A 22939-nucleotide genomic window follows, 5' to 3' on the forward strand; every position below is an offset into this window, starting at 1 on the left:
CTTTTCACAGCCTTGCACAAACAGTAGAAACTATAGAGCTCCTCTGATTCAATTAAGTGTGGCCTCCTCCTGTTCCTCTTCCACCTTTTCCTCCTCTTTCTCTTCTTCTGCAGATCAGAAACACCTCCAAAGCACTAGAGAATACTTTGGATCACATCCACTTGTGCTCTCGATGGCATTAATAGCAAGGCTTATACTAATGCAACTACAGGCACTCTTTGATTTAACTCTGTATATCTCATACATTTATTAAAAAGGCAAAAAGAAGTTAAAAATGACCTTTGAAAAGCACTCTGGTAAAATAAAATTCTGGTTTTACTCTTACCTTGACATAAATCTCTGAAGATCAAAGAGCTAAACGAAACAACAGGTTGTTGAGTTAGATGAAAAAAAAGAAAAAGGAAGCAAAACAATTTTAGGAGAGCCCTGCCTATCCGTGAGATTCAGACTGCTTCCAATACAGATAATGCCTTTTAAGTATTTTAAGTAATCTTATTTATCCCTGAAGAGTACCCAGTTTTTCGAAAAATGTGAAATGTGGAAACAGTTTTACAAGCTCTAACAGAAAGAGAATTTTGTATGTTTAGAAAGAAAACAAGAAATGAAATTTTTAACCAACTTCAGTAAATAATTTGTTAATATGTGGAGGAATCAAGAGATTTTTGAGTAGGTTTCTGTTTGAGAGACTATTTTAAGGGCTTATTAGAAATGCATCTTGATTAAAAAGCTTTTTTCTCTTCACTAGTTTTTCACTTCATGACCCTGTTGACTTGCATAAATCACTAACATTGCTGAGTGCCTATTTGAATGCTTTCTTAAAGCTGATGCCTCTTTTCTGACTGCTTAATGGATGTTTTTTCATTTTATGTAGACACCTTGGTGTATGTACACTATATATGGATAGAAAACATAAAATTTTTATACATAGCCTAACATTAGCCATTTAGTATCACACATTGATTTGTGTGAATGTTGCCACTGGAGCACTCAGCTTCTTTTATGGCATTATGGGAAGTATTCCCAGGGAAGAGATCATTTCCCATCAAGTTCATGTTAGCTGCCAATACTCTTAGAATTTTTTTAAGTAATAACGTAATTAGCTATAAAGGAAGGTTTTAATTTTTTTGATGCTTCAATTCTTTTAAGCTGTAAGTTGAGCTAATTAGAAGTTCTACATTACTGTTAAAATTGTTGTACCAAAGGTCATGTCCTGATCCCTAAAATAACCCAACTCTTCAAAGTAATTCTCATATAAGTTTCCTTGCTTTTTAGGTGTTGTATTCACATTTAGTTCCCCTTACATTATGCTTTAAATAAATGCAATGTACCCTGTAGAGCATTTGAACTTATTTAATTCCTTGGAAGTGAAGAAAAGTGTACACTCATACATTTTTGGTTATTATCTAATGGTTAAGTACTTCTACAATTAAGGAAGAAGTATTAGCCTGACATTAAATTATTGCTCAAATGTGGCTTAATAGACATGTAGAAAGCATGATGCAGTTTTCTCAGATTAGTTGAGGGTTTTTGTCACTTGAAAAACGTTAAATCTTGCCAGCATTTTTGGGTTTTGAGACACCAGTGATCATTCTGTGTTCGTCTCATTTGTTCTTGAAAAGCACACCAGGGTGTAGATTGTATTTCTTCCTCATGTGTTATAATTAGAAAATGTATTCCTTAATAGGGAGTTAGTGTTAAATTACACTTATGAATAATAATACATTATCAAAGATGTAACTCTAAAATTTCATGGCAATTCTTAAAGAAAAATTAGATCCACATCAAAACTAGAGACCATTGTTATTTTATTGACAAGGAAGCTGAAACACAAAGCCTTGAAGTATACAACGTGTGCTTCCACTCACAGACCTGCAGGGCATAGAAAGAAAATGACCCCAACAGTGTGTTTTGTTTTTTATCTAGCCATTTTGGGGTGATAAAGTTTTTACTATAAATTGAATTCTTGGAAGTCTTATCTTCAAATTACTTAGCTAATTTGTTGTTGTTCTGTTTTGTTTTTAAAGTACCAGGCATTGAATCCAGAGCTCTGCCCATACTAAGCAAGTGTTCTGCCACTAAGTTGTCTCCCCACCCCAAGAACAGCTTTAGTTCTTTTTTAAAATAAAGATTTTATATTAATAATGAAAAGGAATCTGATCAAAAACTACTTTTTTGTATATTTTCATTTCAGGAAAATCCTGAATTTGATTTACATTTTGAAAAAGTATATAAATGGGTTGCCAGCAGCACTGCTGAAAAGAATGCATTTATCTCATGCATTTGGAAATTGAATCAGCGATATCTCCGGAAGAAAATCGATTTTGTCAATGTTAGCTCACAGCTTTTGGAAGGTAAAGTTAAATAAGAATGTATGTATAAATTCAAGTGTATCTTTAATTGACTATATAATTTTATATTACTCAAAGCAATTAGAATACTGAATTACCTTTTAAAGGAATTTTAGAATAACTTATTGAAGAAATGGTGCTTATTCATTGTAGGATATTGATACATTAAATTAAAATAATAAAAATCACTTGTAAACTTACTCCTCAGAGATAATTACTGTTAACATTTTGGTAGATATTATTCTGGTCTTTTATGTATGCATATATAAATAATTTTTTAAAAATAAATTTACATTGTTTTCTAATTTTTTCATATAATAATGTATCATGAACATTTTTTACATTATTAAATATTTACCCCATCATTTTTAATAGTGTTCTATGAATATACCATAATATTTTAACTAATCATTTATTTTTAGTTTTCCATTTTTTTACTTTTTTAAGCAGTTCCAGGATAAATATTCTTGTGGCATTATTTTTGTACAGAGTATAGGTGTAGTAGTTAAGAATTCAACTGTGGAGTCATACTGCCTGGGTTCAAATTCTGGCTTTACTACCTACTATATGACTTTATAGTTACTTAATCTCTTGTTTCAGTGTCTCTTATAATAGAAATAGAGATACTCACTGCTAGGATAAAATTTCTTAAATCATAAACATTAGGAGAACAGTGCCAGATATATAGTTTAAATGCTTAACAAATATTAGCTATTAATCTATTATCAGCATAAAATCCTTAGATATGAAGTTAATTTGGGTTATTTTTGATCAGTCTGTCTTCAGGAAGGGTGGACAAAAACTACTGTTAAAATTGAAAATGTACAGTGAGATTTTATACTTTGAAATTTTCTTTCATAAAGGCATAAACATAAGAAAATGATTCTAAAGGCCTTGTGGATGCAATTCATATTGTATTCTTTTTTTATTTTTAAGAGAGAGAGAGAGAATTTTAATATTTATTTTTTTTAGTTTTCGGTGGACACAACATCTTTGTTTGTATGTGGTGCTGAGGATCGTTCCCGGGCCGCACGCATGCCAGGCGAGCGCGCTACCGCTTGAGCCACATCCCCAGCCCAAATATTGTATTCTTTATCTCAAAGAAAACAGTTGAAATAATAATTACTATGCAAGAAAATAGAGTTGTTGCTCCTCTTTATTGAGGGAAAAAAAAGATTTGTCCTAAGTTATGTATTAGAAGGAAAAATGAGATTTGTCCCAAATTGCAAGTTAATATTTAACAGTAGAAGTTTCTTTTCTTTCAGAAAGGTTGAAACATCTGAAATTACCAATATTGAACAATTTTAATATGTAGTGTAAAAAAAACTCTTCCTGTATTTAGTCATTTGTCTCTGTCGCTTTGGTTTTGTTTTACTTCTTTTTTTTTTTTTTTAATTCTGTTTGATGATAGACCTTTCCCTTCTTTACTGTAGTATTCTTTCCCAGCATTTAATTGGTGAACTGCTGCTGGTTTAGGCAGATGCTTAGAACTGGCAGAGGCAAGTGGCATCTGTCAGACCCTATAGCTGCTCTTCCCAGAGGAGCTGGCCTTCAGTAGGATTCCCCGAGGTTACTATCTCACCAGTATTAGACCCCAGTGTCTTGGCAGTTGCACGTATTAAGGAAATGACCTTCCAGAAATTTATGATAATTTTTTATACCTTAAATTGGACATTAATTTACTTCAAATGGCTTTTATTTATTTATTTTTTCCCATTTTAGGATTAAACATTGTTCTGAGTCAATTATTCATTGACAAGCTTGATTTCTATTTTCAAGTTTGTTGCCTGCTATATATTTTAAACCCATATATTTCATTAAGACAACCAGGTGGAAAAACACATATTGTGCTGATTTAACTCATTAAGAAATACTACCAAAAGCAATGAGAAGAGTATTACTGTTTTTGAGAATTGAGAAGAGTATTACTGTTTTTGAGAATCAAGTTTCTAACTTACAGAGAAAAAAAAAAAAAGGTATTTAAACTTTCGGGCATAAAACAAAAGTGTAGACATTTTTGTGTTTACAAACATTAACTCTAATTGAGGTCAGTTTTTAAGATACTGAGAAGATCCTTTAGGATCTCACTATGATTAATAATGGTTGCTTTGGTTTAGTGTTCAGAGAATAGCTTTATTAATGACTAAAAACCTGACTTAATGGACTTTGAAATCTTAGCCATTAATTCTCATTTTAATTTATTATTTTAAAATTTTATTCATTTTTTTGGTGATTTTGAGGGTCAAACCAAGGGCCTCACTCATGATAGGCAAGGACTATATCCCCAGCCCAGTTCCCATTTTATAAAAGTGTCTTTATGGTTTGGGAAAGGTTAGAAGACAAATAAAAAATTATTACTACCTCCTTTGACAAACTAAATAAGTAAGACTGTTCTAATTGTTAATACTAGTGGTGGTAACTTGGTAGTTTTTATCAGTAACAGTTAAATGTTTAAGTCAAAGTAAGGTTCTTTTAAAAAGGGGAATTTCTTAATGGTTGAAGTAGAGTGAAGTTTGTTTGGCGTTTTCTTTTTTCAGTCTTTTCCTTGCAGCCAGATTTTGAAATAATCTTTGACTCGAATCCTTAAATGTCAGCTTGAACTGATATCTCATGTTTTTGCACTTGCCTCAGTCTTGTCTCTCCTAACAGTGTTTTGTGACTAATCCTTTTTGAGGGAGTGTCTGGGTAAAGCCTTGGGCCTTGAGTGAAAATAACTACACTAAATGTGTGAGTCATAACTGACCTAAAAATAATCCCCAGGAAATGTTCTGTTTCCCAGTTTTCTCCTTTAAGGTCTAGTTAGTACTGTTTCTTAAAAGACTAAAAGGAAATAGAAAGATAAATACATTTTTAATCATTGTCCCAAAATGAATAAGAAAAATGAATCCTGGAAATTTAGCTGCTTATGGAAATTTTCCACTTTGTAGTTAATTTTAATATTGTCTTTTAACCTTAATTTAACTAGAAATTCAAATGAAATTTGGGTAGTATTTTACAATTTTAAGCTTGTATACTTTCTACCCAGCTAATACTCTTTGCTTACTTTCTTCTGCTTCTTTCATACCTTTTTATTCTCCAGAACTGCCTAAAGTTACAGAAGGTGCGTAACACCTTTCTTCTTATTCTATTTCATATGTTTTAATTACTTGCCATTGTTATGTATTGTCAGTTGCATATTTTATGAAGTTGTATAATAGGGTGAATTTATTACAAAATCCATATAGTAATAAAATTAATAGTGGTATTCATTATTGGCCTCCAAAGAACTGTTTCAGGGGAGAAAAATACTTCTGAAACCTTTATCATAATAATTTAAAATATTTGTTTACTTGAAACATGTACTTGTGTAAGGAACTGCACAGAAGGATTTGAGCAATCCCTGCCCTCTAGTGGCTAACAAGCATTCATACCTGACAGTGTTAACATTTCTACAGTGAACTAAAATGACCTCATAGAAAGGATAGGGAACTTGTTGATGCCTCTCGTATGTATATGCTGTATTATAGTCATTATAATTGCTTGTACAAAACATTTGGTCCTATTTTTTTTTCTGAGATTGTAACTAAATCTGGGCAATTTGTTACCATTCTTCAGAGTAAATCCTTTTTGTTTTAAATTAGCTGGGTTTTATTTTGGGACAATAACATATGTCAAGTCATGCTGAATGTAAACACTTTTTTCACGTTAAATAATGAGGACTAAAAACATACAGAGTTTGATTTAAGTCATATTCCATTAAGCCTAGAAAATCAGTAATTTTATTTAAAGTTGTAAAATAACCTCATAGGGTTAAAAATGATTTCTTCATTTTATCTCCTAACCTCAAGTTTTATATAAAATATCCATATGCTAAGTGTGTTCTTTGAAAAAAAAAATGGACTGAAACATTTATTCAAAAAGCACTTCAGATTTTACCTCTTGGTCTTTTGTTATGAAGCATGAAGATCTTTTACATTTTTTGTAATTTCAAACCACTGTGCTATTCTTACCTCTTACATTAGAGTCACCAAGAAAGTTTCTGTAGCTCATCTTTAGCTATTTTGTTAATACATGTGAAATTTTTAAGCAAAAATATAGAAATTTAGTTAATATATTCAGTATTCAAAATAAATTATTATAGAGGCATGTTTCATCTCAGTTAAGTTGTTTGAAAGAAAAAATACACACACGCACACACATACACATATAACAAAGATGAACAAAAACAAAAGAAAATGTTACTTGGTGAAAAAAGGAAAACAAATTGTTTTCATGTGTACTGAATTCATAATCATTGTTTTGTTAGAGCACCATCCACCTCAGGTAGGAAAAAAGATTAGGTGCATTTCTTCATGTTTTTGTGTTTTGTTTGTATTTTAGTTTGTGTTTGGGGAATTTATAACTAAAGCCTATTTTAACACTTATAAGTCAGTGTATTAGACTGCATGCTTTTTATTTGTTATTTTTTAGGACTTTATTTCATTAACATATGTATTCCTATATAAAAGTAAAGTTTTAGGGTTTTTTTTTTTTTTCATATATTTTGAATCATTCTTTCCTGTTTTTCAGCCACTAAATGTGACCTGTGCTTATAACTGATCATAGCTAGCTATAAGTACCATATTTAATCCTTCCTAGTTTTTTACTCTTTACTTTGAATATTTGCCTTCTTTAAGAATCTGTTCCAAGTGGAGAAAATCAGAGTGTGACAGGAGGAGATGAAGAAGCAGTAGATGAGTACCAAGAATTAAATGCAAGAGAAGAGCAAGATATTGAAATAATGATGGAAGGCTGTGAGTATGCAATCTCTAATGCTGAGGCCTTTGCAGAAAAGTTGTCTCGAGAGCTACAGGTGCTAGATGGGGTAAGACTTTCTTGTAATCTATGAATAAGTGATGTGTCGTACATTGAGAAGACTGGTGATGTTCATATTTTACTGCCTTAGCACTTCAGCTTTTCCAGAGTGATTATTGCTATCCTTCTCTATAAGCACAATACAAGTTGCTGTCAGTCTTTCACTGTTCTTGTTCAAAAGATAGAACCATTCCTAATAAGCAGTAGCTTATTAGGCAGTAGCTGAGGTTCTGAATTTTGATATGAAATAAGGGAAGAAGAAGGTAGACAACCAGAAACCATCTTAGAGGTTGTTTCCCCCAACCTCTGAAACACCTCAGAATAGTTCACTAGCGAAGAACAGCGTTTTTGTGGTTTGGGGAAAAAAATAAGTGCAAATTAAAGTAAGAGAAATGCGCCTGAAATAAGTGAATCATTTACCAAAAGGGAACAGAATAAGTGTGGAGGAAATAAGACAGCTAGGAAATCTGATCATGGGCTTGTCCACTAAAATGTTTTAAAATAGAATCTTTTATAAGCACCATTTTTTGAGTTTGTAATCTAAATGCAAAGCACCACATATGTCAGAATAAAACAAATCATGTGGGGGCTTTTTGTTTTGTTTTATTTTTAAGAAAAATTACACCATTAAGAAATTTCTGAGGGAATAAGAACTATTTTAAAGACTTAAAAAGTTTGAATTCTTTATACATGAAAGGTATAGAAATCATGGGATCTAACTCAGATCCAGAGAAATAACCAAACAGTCCAGGCTTACTAGTTTGCAAAACTCACTGGAAGCAAAACCTAGAAGAGATTTCAAGATATTAAAGTGGAATTGGTCCTAGGATGAATCAAACCCTGGCTCTGAAAGACATCAGTGTGTTCTGAGCCACACTGACTGTGGTTGTACTTGTGGGGCTGTACTTACAGTTGAGTTATTGTGAACAGTATATAAAATAAAATGTATGAAATCATAGCATTGACTATATGATTTTTCTTTTATTTCCTTGTCTAGGTTTTCATCATACCATGTTACTTGCCTTACTATGGTTTAGTGATTTATATTTTCTAATTTGTATTGGATATATGTTCTAAGTCATATTAGCAGCTTAATTTTAAATTTGGCAGCTTCCTTACTTTAGAGAATTTAGAATCAATAGGCAGAACATTTAGAAAACAGTGATAAGGGGATAGTGGTTTTATAACTACTTTGCTTGATGGAATATAGTTGCAAGAGAAAAGAAAAAAAAAATGATAGGAGGAGCTAGCTTTTTTCCATATACTCGTCCATATCCTGTGAGGACTAGTCATCCTGCAGCTATAAGTTAGTTCCCCGTATCCTTCAAAGACTGGTGTGACATTACGCCCCTCTCATCTAAGATATTATTTAGGTGATTTTGGTCTTATTTAGGGCTATACATAGATCTTAAGAAGTATAGAACATTTCTGTAGCTGGTGAAAGAAATGTTAAAGATGACATATCATAATGGCATTAAATTTACAGAAAAGAGGATGTGCCTTTACTGAGGACACAAACTGTTCCTGTTCACTCTCTGGAAATACAGAATATAGAGGCATGATGTCAGGTATACCTACATGGACTGTTTGTATAAAAAGTAAAACATAAAGTGATAAACTAGGGTAGATGTATAGCAATTTTTGTTATTCTACTTTCAAAAAGATTTAACAATATTATATTTCTTTTATACATTTGAGTAACATGAACTTTTACTTTTGTCTTTCACTTTGTAGGCCAACATCCAGTCCATCATGGCCTCTGAGAAACAAGTGAACATCCTAATGAAGTTGTTAGATGAAGCTCTAAAGGAAGTGGATCAGATTGAATTGAAACTGAGCAGTTACGAGGAAATGCTCCAAAGTGTAAAAGAACAAATGGATCAGATCTCTGAAAGCAATCACCTAATTCATCTTAGTAACACTAATAATGTGAAACTCCTATTAGAGATAGAGTTTCTTGTGGTAGGTGTTGTTATAAATTACCAATAAAAATAAAAACAAAGACTAGTGACAGTATCTAAAATCCATCTGTAAACATTTTCTAATTTCCTTATGATAGCAGGATTTAAAAGAATTCCAAAGACCTAGTAATAGGATTGAGTAGCATCTTGCCTATAAATTTCCTAAAATTATGTGTAAGGGGTATGTTTGCATGTATTTCAGAACCATATGGACTTGGCCAAAGGTCATATAAAGGCTCTTCAGGAAGGGGATCTTGCTTCTTCCAGAGGCATTGAGGCCTGCACCAATGCTGCTGATGCCCTTCTGCAATGTATGAATGTAGCTCTTCGACCAGGTTTGTTCACTAGAGATGATAAAATCTGACTAAAAATTGAGTCTAAGATGGTAGCTTCATATAAAGATTTTGACAAGATATTACATAGGCAAATAGTTCAGGCTTACATATTAGCTATTCAGACAAGTTTCACTTACGTCCCCAGGTATTTCTATTGACCATAGGAGCTTTTTCATTTCAATTCCTTCTTATTGACCGCCATTGATGCTAGTTAACATCATGATCTTTCTTTAGTACTGTCCACAGCACAACATAGATGCTTTGATTGTACCAGAGAACATAAAATTTTTCTAGGCTCTTCTTCTAAAACTTGAATATCCATCAGAGTCACCTAGAGGGCTCGTTAAGATAGATGGACAGGCCCCACTCCCAGATTCAGTAGATCTGGGCTGAAGTCCTAGAAACCATATTTGAAGCAGGACCACTGTGCTATGCTATTTTTAATCCTGCTTACCTTTTATAAAGCAAATAAATAAGCTAGTAAAACTTTGGATTCTTCAAAACTTAAATGTGACTACTGTTAGAAATGTTTTCATTAAACTGAGGAAATACTTTTGTCCTTATTGAATCAGTCAAGAAATGCTATTCTGATTTCAGGCCATGACATGCTTCTGGCAGTCAAACAGCAGCAGCAGCATTTCAGTGATTTGCGAGAGTATTTTGCCCGGAGACTGGCCAGTCACCTCAACAATGTTTTTGTTCAACAGGTAATTTTAATTTATTATTAAAATTGGCATGTTTCTATAGTTTACTTATATTACCTTAAACTTAAATTCCCACAAAAAAAGTTTTTGATGTGTTCGGTTGATGTTATAGTATATTCCTTTGTACATTTATTTGATTTTTGAAATATGTACATATTTTCTCACAGAGGTACTTTGGGCTTCAGTTGCCCCTTTTACGTAAATTATCTGGTTCCTTTCAGCTGGAGCTCTCTGATTCAAGAAATCAGATAAATAACTATGTTTATTAATTGCATATACCATTTAGGCATTCTTTCTTATAAAAATTTAAAGTTGTTATGTGTTGACTATTGGACCTGTTTTATTTTTAAGTGTTTTGAGATGAGGAACACAACTTGATTTAGTATTTTAACTGTTTCTTCATAGGTTCTATAGTACACATATTTTAAAAAAAAAAAAAAAAAGACTGTCTCAAATGTAAATTTCAGTTGATTTAATCTTTATATAAATGATAGGCTTGTTATATGAAAAGGGATGTTATAATTAAGGATATGGCAATGATATATTGATAATATTAAGAGTACCTTAAAGGGGTTTGAATAAAAGCCATTTTAATATCTGGTGTAATAAAGTAGATGTTTTTTTTTGTCTCTTATTCCTTTTATTTTGTTAGGGTTATTGAGTGGAAAAAGTTAGAAGGTAACCTTACTCATTGAGAAATGCCCTCTGGGGCTGAGGTTATAGCTCAGTAGTAGAGTACTTGCCTAGCATGCATAAGGTCCTAGAGTCTATACTCAGCCCCAGAAAAGAAAGACTGTTTGAAATCATTAGATTTTGACTTTTTTTCCACTTTGCAATATTCTAAAACAATTGTCTTTACTATATTTTATTTCCAATTAGTTTACTCAGGCCCTCCTTCAACTCTATAACAGGTCCTACTTTCTTTCGGTTCCTGTGAGTACATCAAATTTGGCTCAAGCTTCTCTGATTTTTTTATTTTTATAAATATATGAAGTTTACTAAACTTAGCATCTTTGTAGCTTATAACTTACCTTACTGATTTAAGCTACCCATTAACCATATTTGTAAGTTTTTAAATGTTATATAGCAGAGTTTATTTTGGCAAAAAAAAGCATTTAATCTGTTCTGCTTCCCTATCTTCTTGTTATTCTTTCACCCACTCACTACCTCCTTCATTTACGTAGTAGTTATTTGTCAGATGGTTGAGATGCATACCAGACACTGTCTTGGATTAGACGAAAGACTCATCCTACCATCCTCGTGTGGCTCACAGTCTCAGGAAAGGAAGCAGGAAGGATAGATTCTGTGATGGTGGTGCTGAGAGCATACAGAGGACCACCTAACCAAGCATAGAAGGGGAAATCAGAGCAGACTCCCTCAACATTTCATTTGACCTGAAAAGTGTCAGGAAGAAAATAAACTTAAAAGCCACATAGGAAATACTAATTCACATTTTTCTTATTATTCCAGTAGCATCTATTTTCATGATTCCTTAGTTTTTAAAAATGATAATGTTGACAATGATGTTATTCATGTTTGTAGATGATACCAAAAATACATCTATAGTCAACAAACTATAGTCCTTTTTATATCCTTAACTATTTGTTATAACATGCATTTATTTGTGATCTTGCTTCTTTGCCTTGTAAACTAATAGCTTTGTTTATATTGAATGCTTTCTATTTCTGAAAACCTAATATGTATTGTTATATGTAAGTGTTGCATGTTAAATACCAGAATGTTGCAACAACCTGGGATGTGCAAGGTGGAAGGTGGAAGAAGATGTCTCAAGTGCAAGAGATTTTTCTATTCATTGAATTCAGCGTACCAGGTCACCTAGCTAGTTTTTGATGATATGTGAATTTTTATTCCTGATTGGGGGACAAACTAGCTGTGAAAACTTGGTTAACATATTATGGTATATCTCTTTGTCAATCACCAAATTTTCATTGTAAGTCTATTGTGTACTCGCTGCTACTCACGTGTCAGAAGAAGTAATTGCTCCTGCCCTCAAGATGCTTATAAGAAATTAAGACTGATGTACATAAGGCTAGAACTGTGGGTTGTAAGTGCTAAAGAGGCTTAATCAAAAGTGAAGTTTATGGAGGATTTAAGGAGTTCAACATGGAATCACAGATAAGGTAGGAATTAAACAGAATCCATGCAATGGATTCATAGTAAATGTATAATTATAATATTTATAAATATAAATATACAGAAGAATCCAGTGGAAATAATCTGTTGATCACAACAGTTATGTCAGGGCTTTGGTTCCTGGTCTTTTTAAAATTAATAATTCAGTAAAATTAAATAAAATTTAGAGACTGGCCAAGTCACCAGTTTTTATTTTATGTAGTAAAGATCTTTAAAAAAATAAATTACTGCCACTTACTTTGACTCACCTTATTTTTAAAATGATATTTTGGCACCAAAAGAATAGAAAGAACTTAATTTCAGACTTTAAAATTTTAACACATTTGGGCTGGGGTTGTGGCTTAGCGGTAGAATGCTTACCTAGCACGTTTGAGGCCCTGGGTTCGATCCTCAGCACCATATGAAAATAAATAAGTAAAATAAAGGTATTGTGTTAAAAAAAATTTTTTTACACATTTACCAACTCATTCATGTCATTTTATTTTTTTTCTTATTTCTTTAGGCTAATAAAAACATCTTGCATTTGGGAATCACTGATCCAGAGCATGCTGTTTGTGATACAGCTTTCCTATTAATACTCTCACAAAACTACACTCTAATGAAACTTGAAAGGCATCTTTATGTCATATTCACTTCCTACTATGAGTAATGTTTTCAACAGATGTCTAGCTTCTTTAACATGTTTTAAATATTATGAACTCAGCTTCCATTAAAATTACAGACTCTTACCCATAATTGTTATGCATACTAGAGATCTGAGTATTTAGAAAGGTGAATTAGACCAGTTACAGAAATTATATTTCTAAAAGCCAGCAGTGAAATTAAGGCTAATGAAATTCAGGAGAATATGTCTTTTTGAAAATCCTTGGGATAGATTTTGAAAGATTTGAAAGCATAACTGTTCTGCTCCCACTCACACACATACATGCTTGGTTTTCAGAGACCTTATGATTCTATGTCTTTGCCTTTAGCAACATGATGAGACTGATTATGCAGATACCTTAGAGGAAATGATTAACTAAAATACACTGAACTAAAAGAACAACCAAGAAAAAAATTGATGTTGTAATTTTTTGCTATTTACTTAAGTTTGAAATTTTTTCTTTCAATGTCTATTTATAGAAACTTTTTTTTTTTTAGAAAAATGTGTAATAGGGATGGGGATATAGCTCAGTTGATAAAGCGCTTGCCTCGTGTTTTATAGATGTGTTATAGATCACCAATATTCAATCAGATTTCATAAAAATTGTTTTATTAAGCACATGTTTTTCCTTTCTTTTTCCGGCGGGGGGTGGGGGGGTGGGGGACCAGGGATTGAACTCAGAGGCACTTGACCCCTGAGCCACATCCCCAGCCCTATTTTGTATTTGTTTTGAGACAGGGTCTCTCACTGAGTTGCTTAGTGCCTCGCCATTGCTGAGGCTGGCTTTGAACTTGTGATCTTCCTGTCTTAGCTTCCCAATACGCTGGGATTACAGCTATGTGCCACCACACCCAGCTGTTCATTAAGCACATTTTTCAAAACACCAACTGATGATCTTAAGTTCAAAGCTTAGAAAGAATTATGATTGAGCTGCTCAGAAGGCTGAAGCAGAATCATCACAAGTTCAAGTCAGCATGGGCAACTTAGTAAAACCCTATATCAAAATTTTTAAAAATAAAAAAGAGTGGGAATGTAGCTCAGTAGTAGAGTACCCCTGGGTTCAATCCCCAGAAATGAAGGAAGGAAGAAAATAAAAATAAACATGTCAAACAAAAAAGTTCCCAAATCTTGAAAATTTACTTAAAATTTGATTTGAATTTACCATTCAAAAGGAAGTAAATACAGCAAAGTACGTAAGGGTACAGTCATTAGAGCCAGACTTCCTGGGTTCCAAATCATGACACCACTACCTCACAGCTAAGTGAGTCTGGAACAGGTTAAGCTCTTTGTGCTGCTTTCATTGTCTTATGTTAATGATGGTTATAAGTATTTTCTGTCTCATTAGGTATTATAAGGATGCATATGTTTATTATGTTCAACACTTAGAATGGTGCTTGGCTATAGTAACGTGTTCAATGACAAATTTTAGTAATATGTATACTACTGAAAATTTATAATTCACAGAGTTTTTATTAAAATGTATGGCTTAGATTAGTTTTAAAATATGATATATAAAAGAGTTTTAGCATTTTTTAATAAGGATAGGGCAGTGGGGGTAGCTCAGTAGTAGAACTCTTGCCTACAATACATAAGGCCCTTGGTCTAATCACCAGAATTGCAAAACATAAAATCAAATAGAAATAGAAAAATAAATGGGAAGAAAAATACATTGCAAGGTTTTCATATATATAACCTAGCAAGGTAGTGGGCAATCAATAAATTATTACTAATTTATTATTAGTTATAGTAAGAACATTTAAAGAATGTCTTTAACTTTTTAAATATACAAAAAATAAAATTATTTACACATCAGAGTTCTACATGTGTAGTTTCTATATGTTATGATTTAAGATTTATTTTTTTTATTTTCCATAGTTATTTTGGAACTATCCTTTTTTTGTGAACACTAGTCTATTTAAGTAATAATGATTTGAAGGCAATTAAATTCATATTAGAAGTGAATTTTTCAGATGATCATAATGTGAAAATACTGAGAAAACTTGGAATAATAATATATGTGAAAGAGCTTTGTAAACTGTAAAATCCTTTTCAGATGTTAATTAATTCTTCTATTTCCAGGAAAGAAAATGATATGACCCCAAATAGTATAATTTAATGTTAATAGATTGAATAAACAGTTGTAGAAGAACATAAATAATTTGATCCTTGAGTCACTAAGAAAAATTCTGTAGAATCTTGATCATCCTTTTGAATTAGCCATTAAAAAACTTTACTGTAGGGCTAGAGTTGAAGGTCAGTGGAGAGCGCTTGCTTGGCATGTGTGAGGCACTGGGTTCGATTCTCAGGACCACATATAAATAAATTAATTAAATAAAGGTTCATTAACAACTAAATATATTTTTAAAAAAAACTTTTCTGTAAAACAATGTTTATACTGACCTTGTTTGGCAACTATAGAGATAAAAGTATAGTCCAATGATAATACCTGAATATTATTTATTAATTTTGTTTATTGTTAGCTTTTACTTCACAGAAAAGATGTAGGTGTTCAGATATTCCAAATTTAGAGAATTATGCCATTTTCAACTTATAGCTTTTAGACATAAGTGATCTGTTGGAAGATGTTATTATTTTAGCCATCCAGAAAAGAATATCCATACAGGTTTATTTTTCCTTATGCAAACCTTTTGGAATCAGTTTTTAGAATTTTTCAAATTTTGTAAAAAGTGATATGGTAACATACTGTATATTATGTTGGATTTTAGAATTACAGAAAGGGATTGTGGATGTATATAATATACCTTATATATAACATCTTTGAAAACTGTGAACTTCTGTTGCCCTTTTCAATTGATTCATCCAGTTTTGTGATGCTTTTCTGCCATTGTTATTAAGAATTATATAATTCTGCATGTTGTTTGTTTTTATCTATTGTTTTAAATATTATGGACTCTAATAGGAATGAGATAAGTGTGGACAGTTCAGGGTTTTTGTTTGTTTGCTTGTTTGGTTTTTTACTTTTTTGTCCAACTTCCCTACTTGGTGATTTACTTAATGCAGTCTATATGAAGAAGTTAATTTGCTTAGTAAACATACAGTGTGAGAGAGAGAGCTTGATTAAAATTAATTCATTCTCAACTTCTTTAAAAAATGGAATGAATGGTTTGTTTGTCAGTAACATTTTTGCATGTTTATCATTATTTTATGTTGGTGATGTTCAGTTGATGAACACAGGATGATAAAAGTAGACGAGTAAGTACGTGGTTTCTGTTTTTCTGTGATCTATTTGTTTTACTTGGCCACATTTGGTCATTGTTCAGAATTTTCAATTTTAACAATGTTTCTCTGAACTGTCACTGATGTTTATTTTTATTTGTTCATGCCAGGGTCATGATCAGAGTTCAACTCTTGCTCAGCACTCTATTGAACTGACTTTACCCAATCATCATCCATTTCATAGAGACTTGCTTCGATATGCCAAGCTGATGGAGTGGCTAAAGAGTACAGATTATGGAAAATACGAGGGACTAACTAAGGTACGAATTTTATGTCAGTTACTCACTGAGTATAGAATGTAATTTTTTAGAATCAAAATATTATATGTTTAGTTCCCCAAGTTTGAAATACTAAAGTATGTTCTTAGCAAAGAAGAAAATAGACAGGCACAGTGTCACACACCTGTAATCTCAGCAGCTTGGGAGACTGAGACAGGAGGATTATGAGTTCAATTTAGCAACTTAGCAAGGCACTTAGCAACTCAGTGAGACCCTGTCTGTAAATAAAATATTTAAGAAGTGCTGAGATGTGGCTCAATCTCTGGGTTCAATCCCTGATACCAAAAAAAAAAAAAAAGCAGAAAATAATTGAATTGTTTGAGTGCTCATTAACCAGGGATAACAGTAATTTTATTTACTTGGATAAAGAAGAGCTCCTTTTCAAACTTTATTATAAAATAGTAGTAAGGCACACGGTAGCCTAAAGCATCATTCAGTTTAGTTAAATGCTGTAATTTAATTTCTTCATGAAAGAAATAAACTCCTTTCTGAAATTTATTTATAAATGTGCGAAGATGGGTGAGTTACTTGCCTCTTAAAAATATTCTGGTAAGAAGTACAAGGTGCCTCTTTATTAAGCAAGCATTCCACTCTGCCAGGCACCTGGGGCCTAACAAGCAAGCCTCCCCCTCTAAGAAGCTTTAAATGTGACTGGAAAAAATCATACCTAAAACAGTCAGCAAAAAATTAAGTGTTAGACTGAATTGAGTTTAAATACATAGTAATTTAAAGAAGGAAATCTGTGTACTAAAGCTGTAGGAAAACTTCATAGAAAATAATAGACTTCAATTGAGTTTTAAATAATTAGTGGAATTAAATAAACAAGACATAAAAGGAAGGGCATCTAGGAGATGTGAGAGCAAAATGTGCAAAGATGGGGGAAATGTGCCTGTGTAGGACACTGAGGAGGTTTATCATGACTAAAGCAGAAATTTCATATTCTGCTGTGAGAACTTATGTTAAAATATGGGACTTAGAGTATCTAATGGCATTCCTCAAGCATGGAGAAAAATAATTAAGAACCTAATGTAATATTCAGATGAAATGAGGTCTTGAACCAGGAAGATGGTTGTAGGAATAAAAAGAGAATATTAAAGAGAGATTCCAAAGGCACAAGCAGCAGGATGATACCAATCTTCACAGGATTAGAGGTTAGGACAGTGGTATATATCAGTGACTAAAATTAGCATTTGGGGAAGAGCAGAGTCATCCATTCATATATTCACTCAGTAAATTGATGGAGTTACCTAGTATGTGCTTACATAGATGTCAGGTTGATGGACACAGGCACATGTTCACCTTCTCCCAGTGTACATTCTAGAGAAGTTAATTATACTGTATGTTAGAAGGTACTGCTTAAATGCTGTGGAGAAACTAAAATCGAATGTCATGACTTGGGGAAGGATCCAGTGTCAAATAGGGTAGTCAGTGAAGGCATCATGAAGAAGTGACATTTGAGCACAAATTACAAAATAAGCAGGGGTGGGGTGAGCAATGGGGACTCTGGCCGGAAGCTTTCCAGACATGCTGCATTACCCTGGGGCATAGTAGGCCTGCTGTGTTGAGAAGGAACATGGTGGGTAAGGGGATGGATCCCTAGGTGGGAGCTGGGCAAATCTGAAAGGGGACTAGATCACTGAAAGGGTTTGGCTTTCACTGGGTGTGACATTGGACAGGGTGGGGGTCAGTGGATTTTGATCTGCTGAACAATATCATCTGACTTAGATTAGTAATGGCCATTGTAGAAGAAAGCCATAGGGACTATACTTCCTGGCATTTATGCTATAATCTTTAGTTTAAAATTGGATATCTTGCCCCTTTTCTTAAAAAATAGAGTTAAAGAATTGCCCCCTATACAACTCAGATAAATGAATAGTGAATGGTATTCTGGATAGTTCTGGTTGAAAGAACAGTTTAATTTAAAAAAAAAATCTTAGAAATATGTAAAAATTTTTTTTTGTGAACTAGAGTTTTAAAATATAAAATCTAAGCTCATAAGCTGTATTAATGATTGTGTGAACAATATGACCCTAAAAGATGTCCTGGATTTGAATAGTGCTATGTTTTGTCTTTGTGTATTGAGAATATTGAAATTGTGATATAAAAATAATTCCTATCTAATATCTTAGATTCATACTTCAGGAGAAGGCAGAGGGTTAGATAGAGATTTATGAGAAGTATGATGCAAAGAAAGAGGCAAGACTATATTTTCATATCAATGCATTGATGTCAACATATTTGATAGTAGAACATTCTTTATAGAAAGAGTGTTTTGTATGTATGTATGTATATGTATATATACACACAGACATATACATACATACACACATATATGTCATCCTTTAAAATACCTTTGCCCGTTTAAAGTATAATCTTGTAAAATAATCTTTTAAATTATAATTTAAAAAATGCTTTTCAGGGGCTGGGGTTGTAGCTTAGTAGTAGAGTGCTTGCCTAATATGCATGAGGCACTGGGTTAAATCCTTAGCACCACATAAAAATAAAATAAAGATATTGTATCCACCTAAAACTAAAAAATAAATATTTAAAAAAATGCTTTTCAAAAAGAACTTTCATCTCCTAAGGTTTTTATTTATATCTTATCTAGCTAGCTATTTTAAGTGAGATCAGGGTGGGAAAGATGGTGGAATGAGACTAACATTACCCTGGGTATATGTATGATTGTACAAATGGTGTGACTGCATTGTGTACAACCAGAGAAATGAAAAGTAGTGCTCCATTTGTGTACAGTGAGTTGAAATACATTCTGCTGTTGTGTATAATTAGAACAAATTTAAAAATAGCAAAAAAAAAAATAGCCTATTAAGTATTATACAACTTTACTGTTGTGTTATATTTTGTTTTGTTCTCATTCAACAGAATTCTGATTTGGACATATCTTAAGGAAAATATTTACAGTACTGGAATTCTTTGCCTTTTGAAGTTTTAGGAGAATTAATATTTTGAATAATTAAACACAAATTATATCTCCTTAAGAGTTTTGTGCCAACAAGTGATTTGTCCCCTAGTGAATGTTCAAATAAGTAAAATAATCAATAAGCTTTTTGCCTAATTGTGTTCTCAGTGAGTATTATTGTCCTATCTTTTTATATAATGCAGTATTCATGAATGTAATTTAAAGTAAACAAGACTAGAGCCTACCTAGTGATGATTTATGGAATTATTCTCTGATCCGAGGATATTTTTGAGTGACAATATTAATGAGCTTTTTAAGTGAAATTGACTTCTTTCCCAGGAATCTTACTTAACCCTGTGGTTTGAGCTTTTGGAAGATTATGGGTTTTTTTCTTCATAATCCAGTTGGGTTGCTGAAATATTATCAAAAACAGAAATTTTGTTTAAAGGAAGAAGAAACAAAGGAATAAAAGAAGAAAAGAAAGAAGGAAACAGACAAATAAGTGTTTCTTTTCTAAGAAATAATACCTAATTAAATCCTGATAACTATTTCCACTTGTTTGGTGTACACAACTCCCCCTTTTTGGAAGGATAGGAAAAGTCAAGTCCAGATTCTTCATGTATAAGAATTATAGCCATATAATTCTTGTTATGGCTTAGTGGCGGAGTGCTTGCCTAGCGTGTGTGAGGCACTGGGTTTGATCCTCAGCACCACATGAAAATAACAAAATAAAGGCATTCTGTCCATCTATAACTTTAATAACTAAATAAATAGATAAATAATAAAGTGAATTCTGAGTAAAATATACAAGTGTTTACATAGTTTGTAAGTTCTGGAAAGTTATACCTGATCTTTAAAGCAGGAACATAAACCTGTTCTAAAGAATGATATATTAATTTGAGAAAATAAAGGAAGTTGAAGCTTAGATTCCTTGATAAATTTTAAAAAATTGCTAGGAACAATTTTTCTCTTTATTTGTTTAAATTTAGTCAAACTCTATGATATAATGGCATTAAACTTGGGACTTGGAAAAATGTCTGGCCTCCTACTGTTGAAGAGTCCTTCCTGAGGGCATAAGTGTTTTTATGTGACAATAAGCAGAGATGATAAAAAAATTAGTTTGCATGCTAAATAATGGATGTTTTCATGTAAGGAACAGTTAACCAAATCCATTTCAAGAAAACACATTAATTATGAAAATGAGTTGTTCTAAATTCTTACTGAAAATAATCTATATATGCCATAACCCCAAGTTCAACAAGGACTCAGTGAAACTAAATGTTCCCCATTGCCAGGGGCACTGTGTATCAGTCAAACAACATGGCAATGTGGAGGAAGAATCATAAAGAATCATATTCTTTGGACCCTAGGGACCTTAGGAAATTGTCCCAAGGAAACAATTCATTAGAGATGGATTGTAACACGGTCGTAGCAAAACATCAAAACCACTTCAGTGTCCTGTATTAGACTAACAAAGTAAAGTACTGTGCTATCATCACATCATGAGACAGCAGAAACATGATTTCCCTGATTCAAATATTCTGCCAGGTATGATTGTAACAATATTCCAAGTGTGCAACGGTGCCAGGTACAATGGTGTAAACCTGTAATCCTAGTGACTTGGGAGCCTCAGTTTAGGATCACAAGTTCAAGGCCAACCTCAGCAACTTTAGTAAGGCCCTCAGCCACATAATGAGACCCTATCTCAAAATAAAAAGTACTGGGAATATAGCTCAATGGTACAACACCCCTGAGTTCAGTCTCTAGTTCAAAAAAAAAAAAAAAAAAGGTGTGAAAGAAAGTAGCCTACTTTTTAACATACTATTAAATGCATCAAGGTTTTTGACCAAAAAAAAAAAAAAAAATTTATAAGAAACATGAGGGATTGGGTGGAGATTGAAAAGTAGAAATTGTTATATATGTTTTATTAATAAGAAGTACATGTTACATTTATTTTAAGAATTACATGGATTATTTATCCCGACTGTATGAAAGAGAAATCAAAGATTTCTTTGAAGTTGCAAAGATCAAGATGACTGGCACAACTAAAGAAAGCAAGAAGTTTGGTAAGCTTAGGCATGTTGGTTCATTATCTTCCTATTATAAATGGTTTATTTATGACATAATTCTAAGACATTTTCAACAAGATGGAAGAAGATACAATAGAATTAATGAAAGAGGAGATCTAATACATTTGATTTATAAATGTTTCATAAAAATATATATATATATATATATATATATACTTTTTTTACTAATTAAAACTATAATTTGTGGGTTTTGTGACAGCAATTGTGTTTATGCTATATATAAAAATATATATTCATAGGGAAAGCAGTTGATGAGAAGATGAAGCACAGTGTGGTAGAGAAAGTATTAGACTATGAGACTGATGTTGAAAGTTCAGTTTCTGATTCCCTAGAAGATCCTTGTAACAGTGGGCACAGGTCATTGATCTCTTAAGTCATTGCTCTTTTCAGAGAAATGAAAGTGATTCCTGGCTTCTTACTTCTCATTGGCTATTTTGAATTAAAGAGAAAGTTTAAGAATTTTTTTCCCCTGGTCAAGGGACTATAAAAATGCCCAAAATTTCCCTCCAATTATGCCTTATTTTCCTAAAGCAATATTTTTTTTGTTGCTTCTAAATATTTTAAATGGACAAAAGCCGTAATTTGTGAATAGCCAGTGAAAGTATCAAGTTAAGGACCCTGATGTGCTGAGGCCAAGTTGTGCTCTTGCATGTATCCATCTCTGGAGTTCCATTTGAATGAAATTCTGTGCCTATTCAAGCAAGTCCAAACCTGGCCTTAAAGGGCTACATTGTGTATTCCTCCTCACTGTGTCTGCATAGCTCTCCTTTAGAATAATGAGTTTAGCATTTGCTTGTTGAAAGTAGCCTATGCCCTAAGCAACTCAGTAACCAGTAAACTTGATCGAAAATTGATAGCACATGTTTCTATTCTTTAGGGACAGAGAAGACTGTCTTTAGAGGTAATTCTTTTGTATTCACTGTTATTTAAAAAATACAATGCCAACCGGGCATGGTGGCCCGCTCCTGAAATCTCAGTGGTTTGGAAGTCGGAGGGAGGAGGAATGTGAGTTCAAAGTCAATCCCAGCAACTTAGCAAGGCCCTAAGCAATTTAGGAAGACCCTGTCTCTAAATAAAATATAAAAAGGGCTGGGTATATGGCTCAGTGATTAAGAGCCACTGGGTTCAATACCTGGTACCAAAAAAAATTAATAAGAATAATAATACATGAATATATTAGTTATACTGTCCAGACATTAGAAATTGTTTGTCAGTAAATATAATAAACTTTAATAAAGATACTGATAAGAATCTTGGGACATTAGGCTTTTGGAAACAGAAATGCTAACTCATCCTAAAGGTTAATTGTTCTTGAACAGTGGTGTATTCTTGTTAATGTTTCACTGTGGATATGTTATGCTTTTTTTTTTTTTTTTTTTTTGAGTAAAGAGCATATTATTATTGCAGTTACATGTTTAATGTTTCATTAAGTATATTTG

At 32.5% G+C, this 22939-nt stretch overlaps 1 protein-coding gene across 9 annotated transcripts in view; it reads left to right on the forward strand.

Annotated features, from left to right (window-relative positions):
* Exoc1 (exocyst complex component 1) overlaps positions 1-22939 on the forward strand; it is a 51342-nt gene that overhangs the window by 7446 nt on the left and 20957 nt on the right. For 4 of the 9 annotated variants that reach the window (XM_058586066.1, XM_058586043.1, XM_058586165.1 and 1 more), the window contains 9 exons: positions 2192-2351; positions 5428-5448; positions 7004-7191; positions 8916-9143; positions 9345-9477; positions 10075-10184; positions 11061-11114; positions 16326-16475; positions 21371-21476. In XM_058586066.1, the coding sequence (XP_058442049.1) occupies positions 2192-2351; positions 5428-5448; positions 7004-7191; positions 8916-9143; positions 9345-9477; positions 10075-10184; positions 11061-11114; positions 16326-16475; positions 21371-21476 (1150 nt within the window). The remainder of the gene's footprint in view (positions 1-2191; positions 2352-5427; positions 5449-7003; positions 7192-8915; positions 9144-9344; positions 9478-10074; positions 10185-11060; positions 11115-16325; positions 16476-21370; positions 21477-22939) is intronic. The other 5 variants (XM_058586097.1, XM_058586116.1, XM_046465330.2 and 2 more) reach the window with 3 other exon arrangements.

The sequence above is a fragment of the Marmota monax genome, unplaced genomic scaffold (genome assembly GCF_021218885.2).
Source record: "Marmota monax isolate L192 unplaced genomic scaffold, Marmota_monax_Labrador192_F-V1.1 WCK01_AAM20220418_F8-fsc00025, whole genome shotgun sequence".
NCBI classification, from domain to species: Eukaryota; Metazoa; Chordata; class Mammalia; order Rodentia; family Sciuridae; genus Marmota; species Marmota monax.